We start from the raw sequence: 20,144 nt of genomic DNA, 5'->3' as shown, positions 1-20,144 counted from the left end.
ATCCCGTAGTATTCAGCATGTTAATCTCCTGTTGTCTGCCCTCCCCAGACACATGTACCCAGACCATCGTGCCATTGGTGTGTAAGTTCTGCGAGCGCTCCATGGAGGCAGATGACACGACCCTCCCACATGTGGCAGAACAGTTCGGCCGCTTGTGCCATGGCCTCTCAGGTACAGCCATTAGACATCAGACATTAGGCCTAGGAAAAAAAATGTTGTGTTTCCTGTTTCAGTCCTGAAAATATTAGGGTCAGTAGGTAGGGGTTGTCATCTTTTTTACTTGTAATTTTTTCAGGCTGACCAAAACTCAAGTGAGACATATTACAAATGCAGTTGAATAGATTAAACTGAAATGCATGAGGACACTTGGACATGGAAACTTCGACGTCAAACTTAAATTTTGTGCATAATATATACATTTATCCTTCATTAGATAGGACAAGCAGTGTTTTTACTTCAATAGGAAGCAGTCTGAATAAAAATTCTAACTGAAAGCTACGTATGTGACTCCACTTCCCACCCAAAAAAAGTTTAGGGTAGGTAGGAAACATTTTTCAGTAGGCCTTAGTCTGTGATTAATGGCCACAATTTCACTTTATCATGATGCCAATGTATCAATTGAAAATAGTGTAGCTAAATTCTGTATCGGAGGTGAAATTTCTCCAACCCAGCTTCACTTGTTTCATCTGTAGTTAATGTGGATGAGCAGCAGCAGGCGTGGCTGTTGGAGTTCTACACCCAGCTGTGTATCCAGGGGAGGATGCGAGACGCCCAGTCCCCCCCTCCCCCTCCCCGCACCCCCTCCAGCATCTGTGATGAGGACAGGTGTGCAGAGTGTCGCAGGAACGCTGCTTACAACTTCCCTGTAAGTGAAGGATATGATCCTTTGTACCATAGGCTTAATTTCCAAGCAGATCCTATGGTAGCATAAGATACTGTAAATGCATTTAAGTTTGCGAGGATTTAACTTTGCTTTAAAGTGGAGTTTTCGCGGTGGTTTTAAGTTTGCGGTAGGGTCATGACTGTAGTCACATACTGTATTGGAAAAATGTTTGTGGTGGCTTTAATTTCGCAGTACGACTGCCTAGCGAAAACTGCAAACATAAAACCATCGCAAAAATTTCTGCATTTACGGTAGTATCAAAAGCTGCCAGAGGAGTGAAGCCAGCCTAAGAGTGTGTTTGGCTACCGGAGTGGCTGATGACTCTCTTTGGCCAGCTGTACCCCTTAGCCAGCTTTGATACTATCTTATGCCACTGGTAAATCTGCCTGGAGATAAGTATTGGGTTGATGTCATTTTTTCATAGAATACCACACCTTGCTGTATTTATCCTTCCATGCGGTTTTGCTATCTCGTTGTCTGCAGTATGTTTTTCCATGTACACCTACAGGTGTTTTGACTAGACAAAGGGCCATTTTGGAGAATATTGTTGTATAGTAATACGGTAATAGTTTGTAACATTTGAACTTCTCAACCAATTCCTTTGTATGTGTGCTCTTGCTCGTTCGCTTTGTGCAGCTCCAGGTTAAACCTCTTGATCTTCCTTCCAACATGACATGCTTAAATCACCAATCGTTATGTTTCTCCCCTCTAGGCCATGGTTTTATTTGCTGGGCCCAAGAACTTCAAGGTTGAGCTGTACAACTGTTTTGTCAGTCTGTGTGAGGATCCACACTACATAGTTAGACGAACAATCGCTTGTGGATTTCATGAGGTGAGAGTTCACTGTGAAGTTGCCTAATCTGTCTTTTTTAAAGATTACGATTCTAAAGAAAATAAGACTTTCTAATTTTCCCATGTTATAGCATAGAGCACTTCTTTTTTGCTGACAGCAAAAGTCAACAGCAATAAGCTGTTGAAGTTAAACAGATTTATCAACAACTTTGAACATTGAAACCCACAGTAATAATGATGTGTTCTCTTGCAGGTGGCCAAGTTACTAGGTTCCCATGTACAATTAATCCAGCAGGAGCTGGTCACGTTACTCAATGATAATTATATACAGGTAAGACTTCACTCACCATCAAGTCAGTACATGCATAGAAATGTTAGCCTGGGTATCATCTGGGTAGTAGTTCGCTCCGACATTTATTACCGAGTATACACAATATACAGTCGCTTCTCTGCTATTTCTTCTCTAATGTCTGGAATCATCCCAATTTTTGGCGAGGGCCCTTATTGGTCCCTACACACAAGCGAATTAAGGAATGGATTCAAGTGCTCATTCAAACAGGCATTTCAACACCCGAAACACCATCCATCCGCTTGCAGAAGGTCCTGTTGTCATTGAAGAGCGCTCTAGAACCCATTCCTTAATTCACTCATTAACTGACGTCACCACCAAACGGTTTGAATGTGCAGGTCTCCAGACGGATAGCAGAAGCGAACGTAGTCTCTTAAAATACTTGTGTAGATTTGATGTGTATCTTAATTCTTATCCCAAATTGTAAGTGTATGTAACATTAGTGAATTATCATTGGATTGTCGACTTATTGTGTAGATTTGTATTAAGACCTTGCCTTGCATTCCTGTTTAGGTCTTAGAAGGAATAGTTCCACATCTTCCTGAGACTTTAGAGAGCTTAGTAAAAGGCGTAGGAGGAGGACTGTCAGAAGCTAGGGTAAGTAATACCATAGACCTACATTTGTACTTTATTCAGTTACCACTTCTCAAGGATAAATAACATCTACCTATCTCAACATAGTAAGATTTTGATCGGTGCCATGACCAAAGGCTTGGCCCAGCTAAGAGTGATGTCAAAAGTTGTACTAGTCTGCCCCGTAAGCAGTTTCATGTTCACTGTATTTGTTTTACCAGGAGAGTACACTCAGGTTGAAGCTATAGACCTGCTTTTCAGGCAGTCCTGGACTTACATATAAAAAACAGTAACAGTAAATACACATTTCTATGACAACAAAAACTATAAAAGAATACTACCACAAATCAAGTTAGCTATAAGTCAATTGGCATTTAAATGCCCTGAGCTTCAACAGACTTCGTGACTCCAGAGGGAGCTTGTTTCACAACTGCGCACCGTAGTACTGCAGACTGCCACAAAATGACACCACTCTAACAGATGCCCACAGAAGCATGTGGGGGTCATAGTCCTGTATGCTTATAGCCGATGCACATGTTGTTTTTTTATTATACCCAATGTGTTGGGTATGGTATGGTATCTTGTAGATAGTAGAGTAGATTCCTTCCTCAACTTCAAGCTACCGACATCTTGCACACTGTAGTCATCCCTCAGAAAGACATCTGGAGCCGCATAGTTCAAGTTTTGAACTTTTATTCAGTCTGTCGGCCAAACTAGTTTCGCTATGTACAGCTTCTTCAGTGGCTATAGGCTAAGTGACGATTGCAGTGTGCAAGATGTCGGTAGCTTGAGGAATGAGTCTACTCTACTATCATTGGGTATGGTATCTTGTACACTTGACACATGGCCATGTTTGTCACCCCTCTAGACAATGCTGTACTCCACCAACCGGCACCAGGTTGGTCCTGATCACTTGATCCTGTGTGCAACTAACCTTCCTGTACACACCAACCCCGCTTATAGTGTAGATGTGTGGAGCATCTTTTACACTGTGGCAGGGTTCTAGCCAGCATCCGTCCTTCTGTCCTTTGATGGAATTTTAATGCTGGGGAAGGAAAAAAATTTTGTCCATTCCGTCCTTTGTGATGGACATAAATTGTCATGTAAAGATATTAAAACATTAAACCAAGCAGAGTCTACCAGAAAAATTTTCCCCTTAAAATGCAGGAAATAGCATTTCAGAGGGTGTAGATTTCGAAATTTTCCAGGGTGAGCATGTCCCCAGACCCCCCCTAGGAACCACCTTCTGCACTCAACAGGATTTCCACATTCGAATTCCAGGGGACGGAAAAAAATTCAGGCTGGCTAGAACACTGCACATGTATGAAAAAATGAATGGGGCAGATTATTTGGGCATTTGACTGGACAAATGTGCCAGACCACTTGTTTTTGGAGCAGCTGTTACAGTAACAGCTACAGTATTTTGCCCCGCAGTATTGATAACTGTGGAGAAGATACGGTACATGAAACGCACCAACTGATTTTCAAAAATCACAATACCAACTTCAACTCTTGCCTGTACGCCCAGAGTCATCCAACACAAATCATATCAATTGATTTTAAACTACAAGAAATTCTGGCATCATTTTTTAATGTGCTATATGTGTGGTTGCAATGATATCCGTGTAGTCTGCTAAGAGCAGTCCTCCAGGATGTAATGCCAACCAATTCTGCTAGGGGGAGCAACATGACTGCCCATCTGTATGTTAAAAATAGAAATAGTTGAGCAGTAGTAATAAAAAAAATAGCATACCGGTACTGTATATAACATCATCCTGCAGCCATTTGCTTCATATTGAAAAGCTCCTTGTACTAACAGCTTTCTGTAGGTAGATTTGGTAGAAATGGGCAAAAAGTCTGAAATGACAAATTATGACCCTATGCTATTACAACTATATGAGTTCAACTATAACTCACACAGCAACTTTGAAAGAAAAAAAAATGTACTACTTTTTAGCAGGATCAGAAAGAAGAAAACAAAATGTAACCAAATTTTAGAATCATTTCAGAAAGAAGGAAAGAGACGCCACAATGTAATTCTTAAACTGTTGACAGAAGAAGAAGACAAAGATTTTTCTTATCCAGCCTCCAATGTTTGTTTGTTTGAACCTTTGTTTATTCATGAAAGCTCAAATCGGCCTGCAGGCCCCTTTTCATTGAGGTCATGAGGGAAGAGGCAAGGGCGAGACACGATATATAACAGAGATACACTCGCTCACTCACTCCGGCGAGCTCGCTCGGAATCTCCTCATAACTAGTTTCCTCCACCCCTCTTTGTCATCCATCGCTGCGGTTTACATCATTTAAAGTCCTAATGTGCCTGATAAGTCTCAGTGTTGTTTTTGTTCCTAGTCCAGTGCTGACCCTAAATTGAAAGTTCATCTGTGTTGGTAGGAGTCATTATTGAGCTTGTAAAACTGTAATATCCAACACAAAAATTGGGCTCAACCAAATTTTCGACTGAACAGCACCAGTCTTTGTCATGGAATGAACAATCCACTGCTGTTAGGACCTCACAGTGCTGACCGTGTTTCTCTTGTCCCCACAGATCAGTAACCATGCCGACCTGGTGCAGTCACTGCTGACGTGTGAGTACCTGGTGGCTGCCTGTAGCCAGTGGAGACTGCACCTGACCATGATGCAGCGCCTGGCCTGCGTGGTCCGAGTCTTCACCAGTGACCAGATCTACAGCAAGTTCGTGCCAGTTCTGTTCCAGAGACTCACCCTTGCGGTAAGTCAGCCTCAGGGTTGTAGTCAGCACCCCTCCTTCTGTCCTGACCGGCCTGTCAATTTCTGTTCATCTTGCTCGATGGTCCATTGGTCAAGAGTTTGAATTCCATCCAGTTGTTGTTAACTCCATATTAATGGTACAATGTACTTGACAGGGGTGCAGCCCTGAAATGTTGTCACGATTCATTGGTGATTACTCTCAAAAAGAGCTTAAGGAATTTCCCATTTGGCATTGTAGTCTCATTGTTGTTTATTGGGTTCAGGCAGTTTATTTTTATCATGTGTTATAACGCTTATTCACCTTTATCCGTGGGGTAACCTATATATATGTGTATTAAGCCGCCGGACGGTGGTTTCAAACTGCAATATTTTGAAAATATTACCATTTGAAGCCACCGTCCGTTGACTTAATATCCATAAATACCCTGTTTTTAAAAAGAATGGTTAAAGGTTAACCAGCGGCGGGTAAAGGTGAGCTGGTGTAACAGTTATATAAACACTTTGTTATCACCAAGCACAGCTGGGCATCTTCTCTGGATAGTTTCAAAGAATGCTTGCAGAGAGATGTGCAAAAGCTAGGTGTGACAGGTCGGTCAGTGTAATATAACCAGCTGCTGCCGCGCCGCGTGCCTGCGAAGCTGGTTACGCCGAAGGGCGGTTATACCGGTTATATAGATACAGATACAGACATAATCAGGAGCGATGTGAAGTTTGTTCTGATCCCTGGTCCTGTCCTTTGCCTGTATACAGAGAGTACTTCCAGTGAAGCAGGCGGCCGGGCGGACGTTATGTGTCATCATCAGGCACAACCGCAGACAGGAGCACAGGCAGGAGCTCATCTGTAGACTTATAGAAGGTCAGAAATCATCTTTTGTCTTCCTCTAAACATGTGTAGCAGGGCACGACAAGTCCACTAGCCCTATTGTCCAGGGTAAGTGAAAGTGCTTTTCGGGTATGAGCATGACCTACCGCACTTTTTTTTCTTTTTTTTTCTCACATTTTATTCACAAGTTATAAATTACAAAACATTCAAAGATAATCACTTAAAACTAAACACAATCATTATAGAATATTTACACGAGCATTCCCTTACCATATTTTACACACTAGTGTCTTACTATGTACTCCATCATCTAGACATATGCAGTACTATATACTATATAACACATTTACATATTGTTGCAGGGGCCATTCCCACTGGCTTTTTTTGGCTAGGGTTTGCTCCCTAGGACTTTTTTTACAGGGGTATTTTATCCCCCCCTGGATTTTTTGTGCTAGGGTTTCTTCCCTAGGACTTCTGTGCATGGGTGTCATCCCTGGGTTTCTGTGCAGGGTTTTCCTTCCCTGGTTTCAATTTTACACATACACAAATGACCTACCGCACTTGCTTGATTGGGCAAGTTAGATTTTTCCATTGAGTGAGATTCTGATAAGCCTGTTACTTTCTACAGTCATGACATCAATCAATGGTCAACATAGAATAGTAAATGCAATAATAAGAATTCCATTGCTGGAAGTGAAAATGCATATAAAAGTGACATTTGAATTTGATGCAAGTGAAAAATTAGTGTGGGCAAAGTAAAATATTTATATGCTTGCCCGATTGGACAAGTGAATTTTAGAAAACTTGTCCAACCCCGTGTAGAAAAACTTTGTATTGAAATGTTGCTTTTTTTTATATGAAAAACTCAAATCAGCCTGCTGATTTTATGACTTTCATTGAGGTCATCGATGAAGAGGTACATGTAAGGGTCAGAACAAAATATTATCTAGATTATTATCTAGATTATGTACATTACTATTAAGTTTATGAGAAGGAGTTCATCGATCATGTAATGGTGCACATATTGAAAGCAACATTCATTTGAGTTTTTCCGTCCATACTTGGGACAAATTTGATGTTACAGCTTCCCAGCACTTTTATGTGTTTTTGAAGACTGTCACTTTTGTATGCTACTGGCCCCAATCCTCTGTAGTTGTTTATTTGTTATTGGTGCTTTTGCTTCATGACCTCTTTCTCTCCCTCCCCAGTGCCCCATAGACATAGTCATGATAGTACTAAGGTATTCCAGGCAAGTACTTTTAAAGCACTTTGAAACTGTCCACAGCATGTTTTAGTCTTTCCTGTACCTGCCGTGCATGAGGAAAGAATACTACGGCCATGGCTTGTGGAAACTGTCTGCATCCTTTCCATCCTGATCTCCAAGCAGATCCTACTGAAGCATAAGATAGTATCGAAAGCTGCCGGCTTTAAGGAGTGTGTTTTGCTACAAGGCAAATGGTCACTTTTTGGATGACTACACTCCTTGGCCAGTTTGGTATTATCTTATGCCACTTTAGGATCTGCTTGGAGATTATTCCATCCCCCCATTTACCCTTGCTTATGCGCTCAATTACATGTGTATCTATCAGTGTGATGCGTTTCCAGCAAGTGTACTTCACAGTCTACAAGTATCAAGGATTGCAAATAAAGCTGTTTTTTTCCCCTTCCAGTTCTCCAATGTATCTGTATAGAGACTGCATGTTTGGCTGGAGTTCTCCAATGGCAATGTACAAGTTATTTTATATCAGTGTTCTAGCCAGCCTGAAGTTTGTGTCCGTACTCTAGATTTTGAATGGAAATCCTGTTGAGCGCCGGAGGCTTCCTTGCGACATGCCTAGGCGTTCAGGGAAAATTTTGAAATCAAAAAACCTCTGAAATGCTATTTCCTGCATTTTAAGGGGAAAATTTTGCTGATAAAATAGACTCAGCCTTGTTCAATGGCATTTGTGCTGAAATTCTGGAGATCTTTGCAACTTGATATCTTTACATGGCAATTTTTTGTTGTCACACGGGACAGAATGCGCTCAAAATTGGGTCAAAGGATGGACGGACAGACGCTGGCTAGAACCCTGTTTTATATGTCCACACACCAGAATGACTCTGAACCTTTGTTTCCCACCCAGCCCTGTGTCACTCCAACAAGTACCAGCTGAGGATGCTGTTTGTGGATGTGTGCTGTGATGTCATGGAACTCTTCTCACGCAGATTTTTCAAGGAGTACTTCTTTGAGTTTGTCCTGAACCTTGCCCATGACCCTGTGGCAAATGTCAGGTGGGTGCTGCGTATCACACATGGCTCAGAAATAAGTGCCACATGAATCTGAAATATATTTTGATATCAAATTAGGTTTCAAACTATTACTTGTGACATTAGTGTCAGATCACAAGATTAGTGTAGATCTCAAGATTTTTTCCAGACTGTTCCAAAGCATCTCAAGATTCTTCTGAAAGATCTCAAGATGTCTCAAAATGTTTCATCTCAAGAAAATTTCAAAACGTCTCAAGATTTACAATAATGATTTATGTGCATGTTTCCAGGTTAAAGCTGTGTTCGCTGCTGCCTCGGCTGAAGACCCAGATCAAGTTACCGGGGGACAGACAGCTCCTGCAGCAGCTGGAACACTGTGTGCGGAGACTGCTGTCCCACGAGAGGGACCGTGACGTTGCTGCTGCTATTAGGAAGGTCAGGCCTGCAAACTTGTCATCATGAGTAGTAGTAGTAGTAGTAGTAGTAGAGTCATACTTTCCCCTTTTAGAGTCATGGCTTTCCTCTTTTAATGTCCCATCCGAGGGACGGCCCTAACCGCGACGTTGCTGCTGCTATTAGGAAGGTCAGGCCTGCAAACTTGTCATCATGAGTAGTAGTAGAAGTAGTACAGTTATACTTTCCCCTGATAATGTCGCATCCTAGGGACAGCCCTAACCGCGACGTTGCTGCTGCTATTAGGAAGGTCAGGCCTCCACACTGCAAACTTATCATCCTCTAAAACCAACAGTGAAATTGTGAAGATGCTCAAAATCTTCCTAAGTGAACACTGAATGCTTTGTTCCTGAAATGAACATCATCAAAAGTTCCTGCTATTAGGAAGGTCAGGCCTGCACACTGCAAACTTGTCATCATAAGGGTCCTCCACAACCAACAATAGAATTGTGAACAATGTTCAAAATTTTAAGTGAACACTGAATACTTTGTTCTGGAAATGAACATTATAAAAAGTTCTTTGTGGTTCAACTACCTCTGCCCTAACTTCACAACAAAATTGAATGTCTTTCTACGTTTAGTACCACAGTCCTTCTGGGCTACAATGTCAGATGTATTGATTAGGCCATTCTTAAGACCAGCCTTTGTACATGACATGTTTCTTACAAAGTTGTTTCTTTTACAGTCTGTCTTCGAGCTGGACAAGATTCAAGTTGCCATGGAAACTGTAAGTTATTCCTCCTAAACTGTGTTTTTTTGCCAAGTAATTGATAATGTTGATTCTTTCCTACTCCTAGTTGTTGCATGTGGTCAGATGAAACAGTACTTTGACTTTATTTCAATTGCAACATGACAAATAGTATGCTGCACCAGGCAGCAAGATGCTGATGTTGTACAGCATACACATTAAGGCACATACAAAGTGCACTAATACAATAATAATAATACATCGTCATCAGCACCATAATGATACAATAAATACAGTACTTGAGTAACCCAGAACAATAAAACTATATTCTAGATCTACTTTACTATTAATATGGTGGAAAGACCATCATGTTGTACAAAGAAATCTTTCTTGTCCAGTTAACACAGAGAATGTTTATGGAGGAAGACTTGATGGACCAGAAAAAGGAGGAAGAGGAAAAGATGTTGTTAGAGCTGGTGGGTGCTAACGTTGTCGTTCTATTGCTACTGCTCTTATTAATGCTAGTTCATCTTTATCTGCGGGTTAACCTATATCCTTTATTTATGGAAAAAACAAGGTATTTGGAAATAGCAAGTCCACAGATGGTGGTTTCAAACCGTATATTGAATATCGTGGAATTTGAAACGTCCGTTGCCTTGATACTGTACTCCTAATTACCTTGTTTTTTTAACAACGGATATACATTACCCCACGAATAAAGTTGAACTAGCGTTACAATCTTAATATTATATTCTAGTAGTACATTCTTATATTCTCTTTTTTTCAAGTTTTACTTTCTACTTGCTGCTGGCCACTAATGTAAATTCTCTGACCTTTCCCAACAGGAGGAAAGGGAAAAGAAGGAGCATGAACAAACAAAGGGCAAGAACACGGAGAAGGGGAAAGGCAAGGGGTCCAAGGGGCAAGGCAGGAGAGGTACAGTCCCTGCAGTCTGTTTCACTCAAATCCAAGTTTGTCTTATTGTTTGTTTAATTTTGTCTTTACAGTGGTTGTGTGATGATAGTCTACATATATATGGCCTCCTTCGGTCAGTATTGACTATGGTAAAATCCTAATTGATATCAGCCCTACAGCGTCGACTGTGGCTGAACAGTCCTATACGAGAATGACCGCATAGGGCACATCTACATGTAGAACTGATTAAGATACATTATCAGACTGAGACACAGGAAAGATTTCGACTTTTCTACCCAAAGATGTCCTCTCAATCATTGTCAGAAAGTTGTTAATAAACTTACTGTAAATGCCGAACTGTTTGCAGTTTTCTCTGTGACCAATTCACCAAAAACTTAAAACCGCTGCGAACATTTTCCATTGTAGTATGAGACTGCTGTCAATGGCGCTACCACGAACTTAAAACCACCGTGAACACTCCATTTTCCACACTCAAAATAAATCCCGGCAAACTTCGCATTTACAGTATATGCTAACTTATTTGGTGTACCAACAAAATGGTGTAATTGGTATACAAAACAAACTGATTTAAGATGATCCTGGTGTATAATGTGAGGCTTTTCTGTTCTAATAGAATTGTAAGGTTCAGGTTAAGTATGTGGAGATCACCTTTATATCCGCGGGATAACCTATATCCGTTGTTTTTCAAAACAAGGTATTTGGGCACATCAAGCCGATGGGTGGTAGTTTCAAACTGCAATGTACTGAGAATATTGCAATTTGAAACCAACGTCCATCGACTTGATATCCCTAGATACCCAGTTTTTAAATGCAACGGATATAGGTTACCCAATGGATAAAGGTGAACTAGCTTTATAACCCTGGTCCTTTATGCATGTTCAGCATGGAGTCATGGGCTTTGGTGCATGTTTATTTAACAAACAGGTGGGGACAAATCCAAAGAAGCTAAGGCTGCGGCTGCGAAAGAGGCGTCGCCCACCATGCCACGCAGCAACAGCCTTTCTCATGTCTCCTCGAGTAATAACCTGTCTCCAGGCCAGAGAGGTACAATCATGACTGGCTAGAGGCGGTTACCTCACCCTACATGGCACACATAGGGTAGACCTAACCACGTCTGACTGTGGTAACCCTGTCAGTTCTACATCTAAATCCATCCTACCCTGTCCATCACCATCCTAGCCTTCAACCCATTTTGTACCATATCCACATTTACATCTTTTTCCCCCCATACCAGTAAGTGTCAGTGTATGGTGAGGCAGCCGCCCCTCCCAGGCTGTGACTATGCCTTGTGGTGTTGGTTTTCCAGTTTTACTAACTCACTGGTGTTAAGCGACAAGGACAATAACTTTCTACTAAATATAAGATAATGGCATTACTGGTACATGAAGATGTTGTTTTGATGTGCTCTATAAGGCCTGTGTATTGGGAGAGTGGTTGCAGGAATGTGCCCTGCACATGTGTTTGACTCCTCTTGTCCAATGGTCATTAGTTTTGGCTCATTCAGAGAGTTCAATCTCTGCAGTGCATCACAATAAAGCATTTAGATTCAGTGCTGGGAACCGAACTACATTTGTGTAAGTCACGAACAATGATCTGTTACAGTTTGGGTAATTCTCCAAGCAGATCCTACTGTAGCATAAGATAGTATCAAAAGCTGGCAGAGGAGTGAAGCTGGCCTAGGAGTGTGTTTCGCTTCCGCTACATGGCAATCGGACACCTCTGGTTGACTTCACTCCTTGGCCAGTTTGGTACTATTATGGCGTTGTAGGATCTACTTGGAGATTAGAATTAAAGTAGAATTCTAACATTATTTGTTGCACCAGGGGCCCACAACAGAGGCCACAGAACTTCAGTGGGCAAGACCAACTCCAGCGAGCTGCCATCTGCCTCCCCCAAGCTTAGTAAACACTCCTTACACTCGGGCTCCAGTGAAAACATGACCAGCCCAGGACTCACCAGGTGAGCAATTCAGACTTGACTGTTTGCTTCTGAAAGGCTACTGTAAATGCAGAAACTTTCGTGGTGGTTTGATGTTCGCGGTTTCCGCGGTGGCTGTTTTACTGCGAACTTAAAAACCACAGCGAACTTAAAAACCACGGACAATTTCCATGGCAGTAAGAGACTACGGTGCATGGCGCTACCGTGAACTTAAAACCACCACGAAAATCCTTTTTCCTGCTACCGCGAAATTAAATCCCTGTGAACTTAAATGCATTTACAGTATCTTCTGTGACTAAAACGGTCACTTTTGGCACAAAAGAATGAAGGACATAATAGATTGATGGAATTTGGTAGAGTGTTAAAGACTCAGCAGTATGTGAAACCTTTTGAAACAATTTGTGTCACCTGCACACTCTGGATTTAAGGCCTTGCAAATGAATGCTGCATGTAATAAACCTTGTTTTCTACAAAAAGGAATGTCTCGATGTGGCGCAAGTTGAGATCCAATGTTTTCACACACTGCTGGTGTACTTTGACTAGTAGTACTTTAGTTAATCTCAAGCAGATCCTATGGTAGTATAATATAGTATAAAAAGCTGGCAGAGGAGTGAAGCCAGCCTAGGAGTGTGTTTGGATACCGGGGATCGTACACCTCTTGGCTGACTACACTCCTTGGCCAGTTTTAGTACTATCTTACACCATCGTAGGATCTGCTTGGAGATTACATTAAGCTAAAGGCACAACCCGCTGTATGTGCAAATACGTGCTGTCTACATGCCAAAATGTGGGCAATCTTTTGGGATCCGTAAGTGGTAAGTACCGCCTCCGTACAAACTTGTAGGGAATCCGACGGATTTTGGAGCACGCAGACTTTAGAACTTTACATGCAGGCAAAACTTTGTGTGCCATCGGGTTGCCCCCCATACGTGCCAGTACGGGCACCATACTTGCCCTGTACAGCCTGAACGTTTTCAGAAATACGTGGCGGACGTGGCCTCCCTTAAATGTACGGACAAATTGCACGTAAGGTGGGTTGTGTCCATAGCTATAGTGGCCATTCCAACAGCTATCCTCTGAAAACATGGGCTTGTGTGTGTGATCCTAACGCTACTACCTCACTGTTCCCCCGTCACGTGTGCAGGATAGTTTCGCCACACAGGATAGTTTCATCTGTCCAAGACAAAAAGAACAGGTTTGTACAGACCCAGTGCTCCCCGCACGCTTCATACGTGGTTACACCCCGGTGGCTGGAACATTTGGGAGCAGATCTAGATGAGGCATATCAGAAATACACTGACTTCAGTAGTACGAGGGGCGTTCAAGAAGTAATCCACCTGACCCACTTCCAGTTGTCTGATCTAGATGAAATTTTGCATATGTAATGATTCATATCTCTATGGGTTATGTTGCAAAAAACAGCTCTGAACTAATTTTGGTTTTTGATTTAAAGGTGTTTGAACTGAGTCAGGTGTGAAATGGACCAGGTGTGAAATGGAGCCAGTTGAGTGTCGCGCAGTGATCCGGTTTTTGTATTTGAAAGGACGCATACCAAATGAGACTTTTGATGAAATAAGAGAAACTTATGGTGATGATTCCCCATCATATGACCTTGTAAAACGCTGGCATTGTGAATTCAAACATGGCCGGAAGTCTGTGGAAACAGCTCCCAGACCTGGTCGTCCCTCTTCTGCCATTGATGAGGCATCTGTTGCAGGACCAACCTGGGGCGTCCTACAAAAACGGTGTACAGAGCTGCATCAAACGATGGTAGAAATGCATAACTCTGGGTGATTCCTATGAAGAGAAAGACTAATAACTGCACCAAGTTTCATTAATCTCCTCCTTTGGGAAATGGGTCAGGTGGATTACTTCTTGAACGGCCCTCGTAACTAATGAGGCCTAGGAAAAAAATGTTGTGTTTTCCGTTTTAGTCCTGAAAAAATTAGGGTCGGTAACGCTAGTTCACCTTTATCCGTTGGGTAACCTATATCCATTGCTTTTAAAAACAGGGTATTTAGGCACATCATATCGACAGGTGGTAGTTTTGAACTGCAGTAATCCCGAAAATATTGCAATTTGAAACTAACATCCGTTAACGTGATATTCCAAAATATCCTGTTTTTAAAAACAACGGATATAAGTTACCCAATGGATAAAGGTGAACTAGCGTTAGGTAGGTTCTGGGGATTTTCTTTTTTTAATCTTTTTTTTTTTTAGATTTTAGCCAAAAAATTGTAGTGAGGACACTTATAGTTTTTCAATTTCAAACTTCAATTTTGTGCATTCTGTAGATACATCTATCCTTTATTAGATAGGACAAGCAATTTTTTTACTTGAATAGGCAGAATAAAATTCTGGCTGGAAACTATGTGACTCCTCTGTCCAACCAAAAAAAGTCTAGGGTTGTCAGGTTTTTCTAGGGATGGTAGGGAAACAGGAAACACAACATTTTTTCCCTAGGCCTGAGAGATGTTTTATAATTATAAATGCATGCAGGAAGATGAGGAGAGAGAGAGAGCTTCGTTTGTTTGTTTGTTTGTTTGTTTGTTTGTTTGTTTGTTTCCCTCTTCACGTTATCCCACGTATATACTTTATTGCAAACTATGTTAACAACACAGGTATTTCATGTAGGAACAGTCTGCATGCAGGTAAAAGCCTCCAGCTATGATCAACATTAGCCAGGGAAAGCTGCCATATCAGTTAACGTTGTGTAATAGCTCTTGTAATTGGTCTTTTTAATCTGCCATGCAGAAAGTACTCTCTGGGAAGCAAGGAAGACCGAATAAAAAGGACCTCTAGCAACAGCCCTGTAGCAGGTCAGTATTTTTGTTATGTTTTAGATGTTTATGGCTTGGACGTAGAGCTAGTTTTATAATATCGAAGATATAGATAAATGTATATATTGGTCCAGAGCTCTAGCCAGCTCGACATTTTTTTCCGTCAGCCAATTCCCATTGTCGCAAAAACGCTATTCCAGGAGTTAGAGAGACTGAACTGAGACTTTGAAAAACGGGTTTTAATGAGATTATCGTATGCGAAAGGGCGCCGACACACATTGTCAACAATCATAACAATAGCAAAACAAACAGTGTGTGGCTTTTACGGCCGTGGACGGCGTCCTCAAGCAGCCCGAGCTTCCACCAAGGAGCTTTTATCAGAGTTTTGTCCGTCAAAGTTGACGGATTGGTTTTAAAATTTTTCCGTCACACCCTGCAAATTTCCGTCAATTGACGGAAAAACAGACGCTGGCTAGAGCCCTGTATTGGTCAGAAATAAATGTTTTTGGTGGGACTTTTTAGAATATATTTTGTTTTGTTTCTTTCTGGTGTGTTCTTCTTTCTCCTGTCATAAGCCTGTAATAGCATAGTCTTGTGTCCGAGTAGCTTGACAAAAGGCTGCAGGGAAAACAATTTTGTGAAAAAGTGCCTTTCTTCTAGTTTCTAGTTGTCTTTTTTTAAATTGTGTGTTACATAACTATTGGATAACAAGGAGGCTGGTCAGTGATTTTCTTCTTGTAAGTCCATATCATTTTGCCTCGCTTGATTTCAGGAGTCTCAACTTCTCACAGCAAGAAATCTTCACTAAAAAAGAGTAGCCACAGCCTGACTAACCTGGCAGCCAGCTCTTCCGGCCATGGGTCTCCTAAGGGTGGCTCAACACCCACACACACAAGGTAGGGTAGGGATTATTTGCAAAGGCTGGTTTGGACAAGTCCACTAGCCTGATTGTCCAGGGCAAGTGAAGGTGCTGATCGGGCAAGTGCATGACCTACCCCACTTGTCCGATTGGGCAAGTATGATAATTCCATGACAGAAATTTTGGTATACTTGTTACCTTTCACAGTCATAGTATCAAGCATTGGTCAACACAGAAAAATAGAGCCAACCATAAAAGAATTCCATTGAGGAATTGAAAATAGTTAAAAATGTCATTTGAATATCCAGACAAGTAAAAAGTTAGTTCGGGCAAGTAATTTTTCTTCTTCTTTCGTTTGAGGCTGCTGCCCTTATCATGTTGAGGATTCTCCAGCCTTTAAATTATTTCTTTAAATTATTTCTATGTGAATTTTAGAAAACTTGTCCAACCCTGAAAGGTTATCCTATTTTAGGTCTGTATTGATAAGGCTTGCTCTATATTCAAGTGTTTAGTTCAAACAGACTAAACAGACATTCCAATGCCCTGAGCTTGTTTCTGTATCCACATGGTGCTGGTTACTGAACATTTTGTAAGGAACAGAGATTAAAAATTCACAGCTAGGATATGAAAACACTCTCCAGCAAGATCTCTTCAGTGTCACCAAGGAGGTTGACAAAAATTAGTGTAGGCAAGGAACCTCCTTGGTGTAGGCAAGTTGAAACGTCTGACCGTTTCCAAAATCATATCCAGTTGCTTGAGTAACTGCTTTTTGGCGTATCTTAATACCTGTAAGTCTAACCTTCATTGACGTAAAGATGAAAGATGTTATTTGTTATTGATTACTAGTACTTTGTCCCTTCAACCAACAGGAAGAAAGGCTCCCAAGCCAGATAGGACCACGATGCAGTGATGGGAGCCCCCGTGTACATACTTCTAGGAGGAATGCTAAATGTGCAGTACCTTACTTACAGTAGGACAGATGAATAACACCTTACAGCACGCTGAAAAATCAAGCTTCACCATGTTTGATTTTGAGACGCAAATGTTGCATATTGAGTTTTTAGGACTGTTTGTGATCAACAGCTTTCTTCTGGCTGTGAAAAAAGCATATCATTCATGTAACGGGAAAAAATTGGAACGTTGGATTCTTTCCGATGAATTTGTGTAAAATTTTGGCACTTTTGTTTCAAGTAGGTCTGGAGAAGGCTGTTAGTCACATGTTGTGATTTGATGGTTCAAGGCATTTCTCATATATGAAAACACTTGGTTGAGATTTCACACCTTAAGTGGGGTCCTTACCTGTAATTAATTACATATACTTCTATCAGAAAGTGGTGTTCAGATGTTGCTTTTAGGTCAGGTTAATGCTTGAAACATCTTTTGATATTCTGCAACGAGTCAGATTCCATCCACTTCTAGATTCAGCTGGACCATGCAATATTGCTGAGATTGCCTTGATTTACATTGATACTTAAATGTCTAACTCACTTTTTCATGTCAGTATGTTTTATGTAATATGAGAAAAATAATTTGATTTTGTGACATTTTTTCTAAGGTATTGCAGTTATTGCCTGGTTCAGGTGAATTTAATTTCAAAGAAGAGATTGAGCCATATTGGCACTGATGTATACTTCTCTGTAGGTTTTCTTCATTTATAAAATAAGACTAACTCACATGGTCAAAGCCACTTCTCACAAAGGTTTACCTCATAAGCAATATGAGATTGATGAGTCGTTAAAATTCCAGTCAGAAAGTTAACCTCTTTTTTAACGACAAGATGCCATCAGCTGTTAAACATATGATTGGGATGCATAAAGTTGCAAGAGAGATGTTAAGCATTGGCTTTGGAGGAAGGCCATGTTTGTTTTCTATTGATGCTGAAACATTAAAAAGTGTATTTGTTATTTCGGCCAACCTTTTTTTCTACTTCAGACACTTGTTTTTAAATTAGTAATGTACGTCTGGTAGAAGAAAAATGTCAAGATTTTTGAAATTTGTAAACTATTTTGAAAACATAACCATTAGAAAGGAACCCAGGAAGTGTCATGCGGTCCAAATCTATTAGTTGACAGTTAGCTTCATCAGGGAATATATGGCCACAACTTACTTTTATCCAAACCGCCTCTTAATGAAATGATTTCTCCAAACCTGAGATTCAATATTCAACGTTACTTCAGGACGAACTGCCACAGCCGGAAGGAGAATTCTAGTCTTGAGAAATATTGTATGATATTGAATGTTGGTTTGCAAGTGGTTTCTAGTTGCCCCATTGTGATGGGATAGTTTTGTTGTTGTACATGTATGTAAATTTTGTTTGTAGAAACTTAAGGTGATGATTACTTGCCTTTAAGTGTAGGTCTCTAAATAAGGTGCATGCAGAATGCTGTCATTGTAATTTACTAGTAGTGCTAGTCTCTACCAGACTCCGGGTCGCTGGAAAACCGTAGAAATTGAACAAATAGACGAGTAAGCCGGCCAGAGGAGTATAGCCGGCTAGGGAATAGCGCGCGACCTACGGAGTCTGTGAGGGGTCGCTATCTTGTTTGATGTCCGCAAATCCGTAGGTCGGGCGCTGTTCCTTAGCCAGCTATACTCCTCTGGCCGGCTAACTCCTCTATTTGTTCCATTTCTACGGTTTTCCAGCAACCCGGAATCTGGTAGAGACTAATTTAGTGCCACAAATATCTAGCCACTGCACAAACTGCCTTCCATGCTGCCATAGCAAACATGTAAGGTGATGCACATTTTATGTAGATTACGTTATTGCTTGTGCACATAGTTCGTAACGTTGTATCTGCCTGGTGAGCACTTGCCCATAGTTTAATGTTTGGTAAGTAAGTGCAATATAGATGGATGGTTGCCATTTGGACTAGCAGCCACCTACATTACAAGCTGCATGGACTCTTTTCTCTGCAGTTTATGCCAATGGGAAGAAATTGCCTCAGTGAGGTTGACAGGTTATGCGCTAGTTTGGTCCCTTTTAACGTGTTTGTTTCTGCTACTGAAATATCTATGCCTCCACTGGAGTAAACATGTCTAAAACCAAGGATTGCAATGATGGTGAAATTGTGACTTATGAAGGGGGCATGTGTGCAACCAGTTGCTGTGGAATAAACCATCTTTGATTTTATGGTTGGACCACACCATTTTTATTTGTTGCTTCTTGGATTCACCTGTCCATTTTTTCCCATTTTCAAAAAAAATTAAGTCCAGAGAAAAAATGATACAGGTTTTGCTATCACGAACCTGTAAATATTACCATTCAGAGCCACATACACATAATTTCAGTCCAAAAACAATGCCTTTTATTCAGAACATTAGCAACAAACCTAAGGAGATTCATTGTGTAAAACATGCCATTAAACTCCTCAGGCTGTTTTTTTGTTGTTCTTTAAGCCATATATCTTCAGATAGACGAACAGATCTTCAGATAGACGAACAGAGTCCAATGATGATGAATGAGGATATCTTCAACCCAGACTATTTGGAAAAAAATTAATTTTTTTTTTCGACCTGTCGGTCCAATTCTTTCTGGAAAATCCGAGAAGCAATAAATAAATTTGGTGTGGCCTTATCCAGATACCATCCAAGAAGGGACACACAGTCATGTATTGGGCATTCCTGTGGAGGAAGATAAAACTCTACCAGAGCTGTAGATATAGATTAAATGTTTTCCTGTACAGATGAGAAAAGAAGATAAATTGATGCTGCAGAACAAACAAAAATAGAGGAAAAAAAGGCACAGATTAAACATGTGTATAAATTTTCCATTGCTGCCACTGGGGTGTAGATAGATGGAATGATGTATGGATGCTGCATGAATCGTTACGCTTTGCACAGATGTCAGTTATGGGTTTTGTAATAAAAGCAAAGATTATTGACTAACTTGCTGTTTTCTGTCTTACTTTGAAAGATGACTCAACTACATACAAGTGGAAAAATACACCATGTTAAATATTTCTGAACATGGCATAGTAGTCTCTTGAAGAAATTGGCCTAAGTAGGGGGGATGTTGGACTTAACTAGTCTCTGGAGTACAGATACATACTAGTCCTAAATTTGCAAATTTCCACCACTAGCATGTTTTCAGTCT

At 40.9% G+C, this 20,144-nt stretch overlaps 1 protein-coding gene across 5 annotated transcripts in view; it reads left to right on the top strand.

Annotated features, from left to right (window-relative positions):
• Positions 1 to 19,936, top strand: part of LOC118414000 (serine/threonine-protein phosphatase 4 regulatory subunit 4-like) — a gene marked incomplete at its 5' end in the record, with an annotated part of 23,198 nt that extends 3,262 nt beyond the window's left edge. The window contains 19 exon segments of one of the 5 annotated variants that reach the window (XM_035817707.1): positions 49 to 171; positions 693 to 865; positions 1,596 to 1,715; positions 1,929 to 2,006; positions 2,538 to 2,621; positions 3,466 to 3,495; positions 5,146 to 5,328; positions 6,078 to 6,183; positions 8,274 to 8,421; positions 8,688 to 8,832; positions 9,536 to 9,577; positions 9,937 to 10,014; positions 10,384 to 10,474; positions 11,399 to 11,518; positions 12,298 to 12,433; positions 13,557 to 13,607; positions 15,167 to 15,231; positions 15,965 to 16,088; positions 16,921 to 19,936. In XM_035817707.1, the coding sequence (XP_035673600.1) occupies positions 49 to 171; positions 693 to 865; positions 1,596 to 1,715; positions 1,929 to 2,006; positions 2,538 to 2,621; positions 3,466 to 3,495; positions 5,146 to 5,328; positions 6,078 to 6,183; positions 8,274 to 8,421; positions 8,688 to 8,832; positions 9,536 to 9,577; positions 9,937 to 10,014; positions 10,384 to 10,474; positions 11,399 to 11,518; positions 12,298 to 12,433; positions 13,557 to 13,607; positions 15,167 to 15,231; positions 15,965 to 16,088; positions 16,921 to 16,945 (1,922 nt within the window). 5 annotated transcript variants of the gene reach the window in all.
• Between the last annotated feature and the right edge of the window lie 208 nt (positions 19,937 to 20,144).

This window comes from Branchiostoma floridae, chromosome 1 (assembly GCF_000003815.2).
Source record: "Branchiostoma floridae strain S238N-H82 chromosome 1, Bfl_VNyyK, whole genome shotgun sequence".
Lineage (NCBI taxonomy): Eukaryota > Metazoa > Chordata > Leptocardii > Amphioxiformes > Branchiostomatidae > Branchiostoma > Branchiostoma floridae.
Note: the sequence above shows the minus strand (reverse complement) of the source record. Positions and strands in the feature narration are given on the sequence as shown.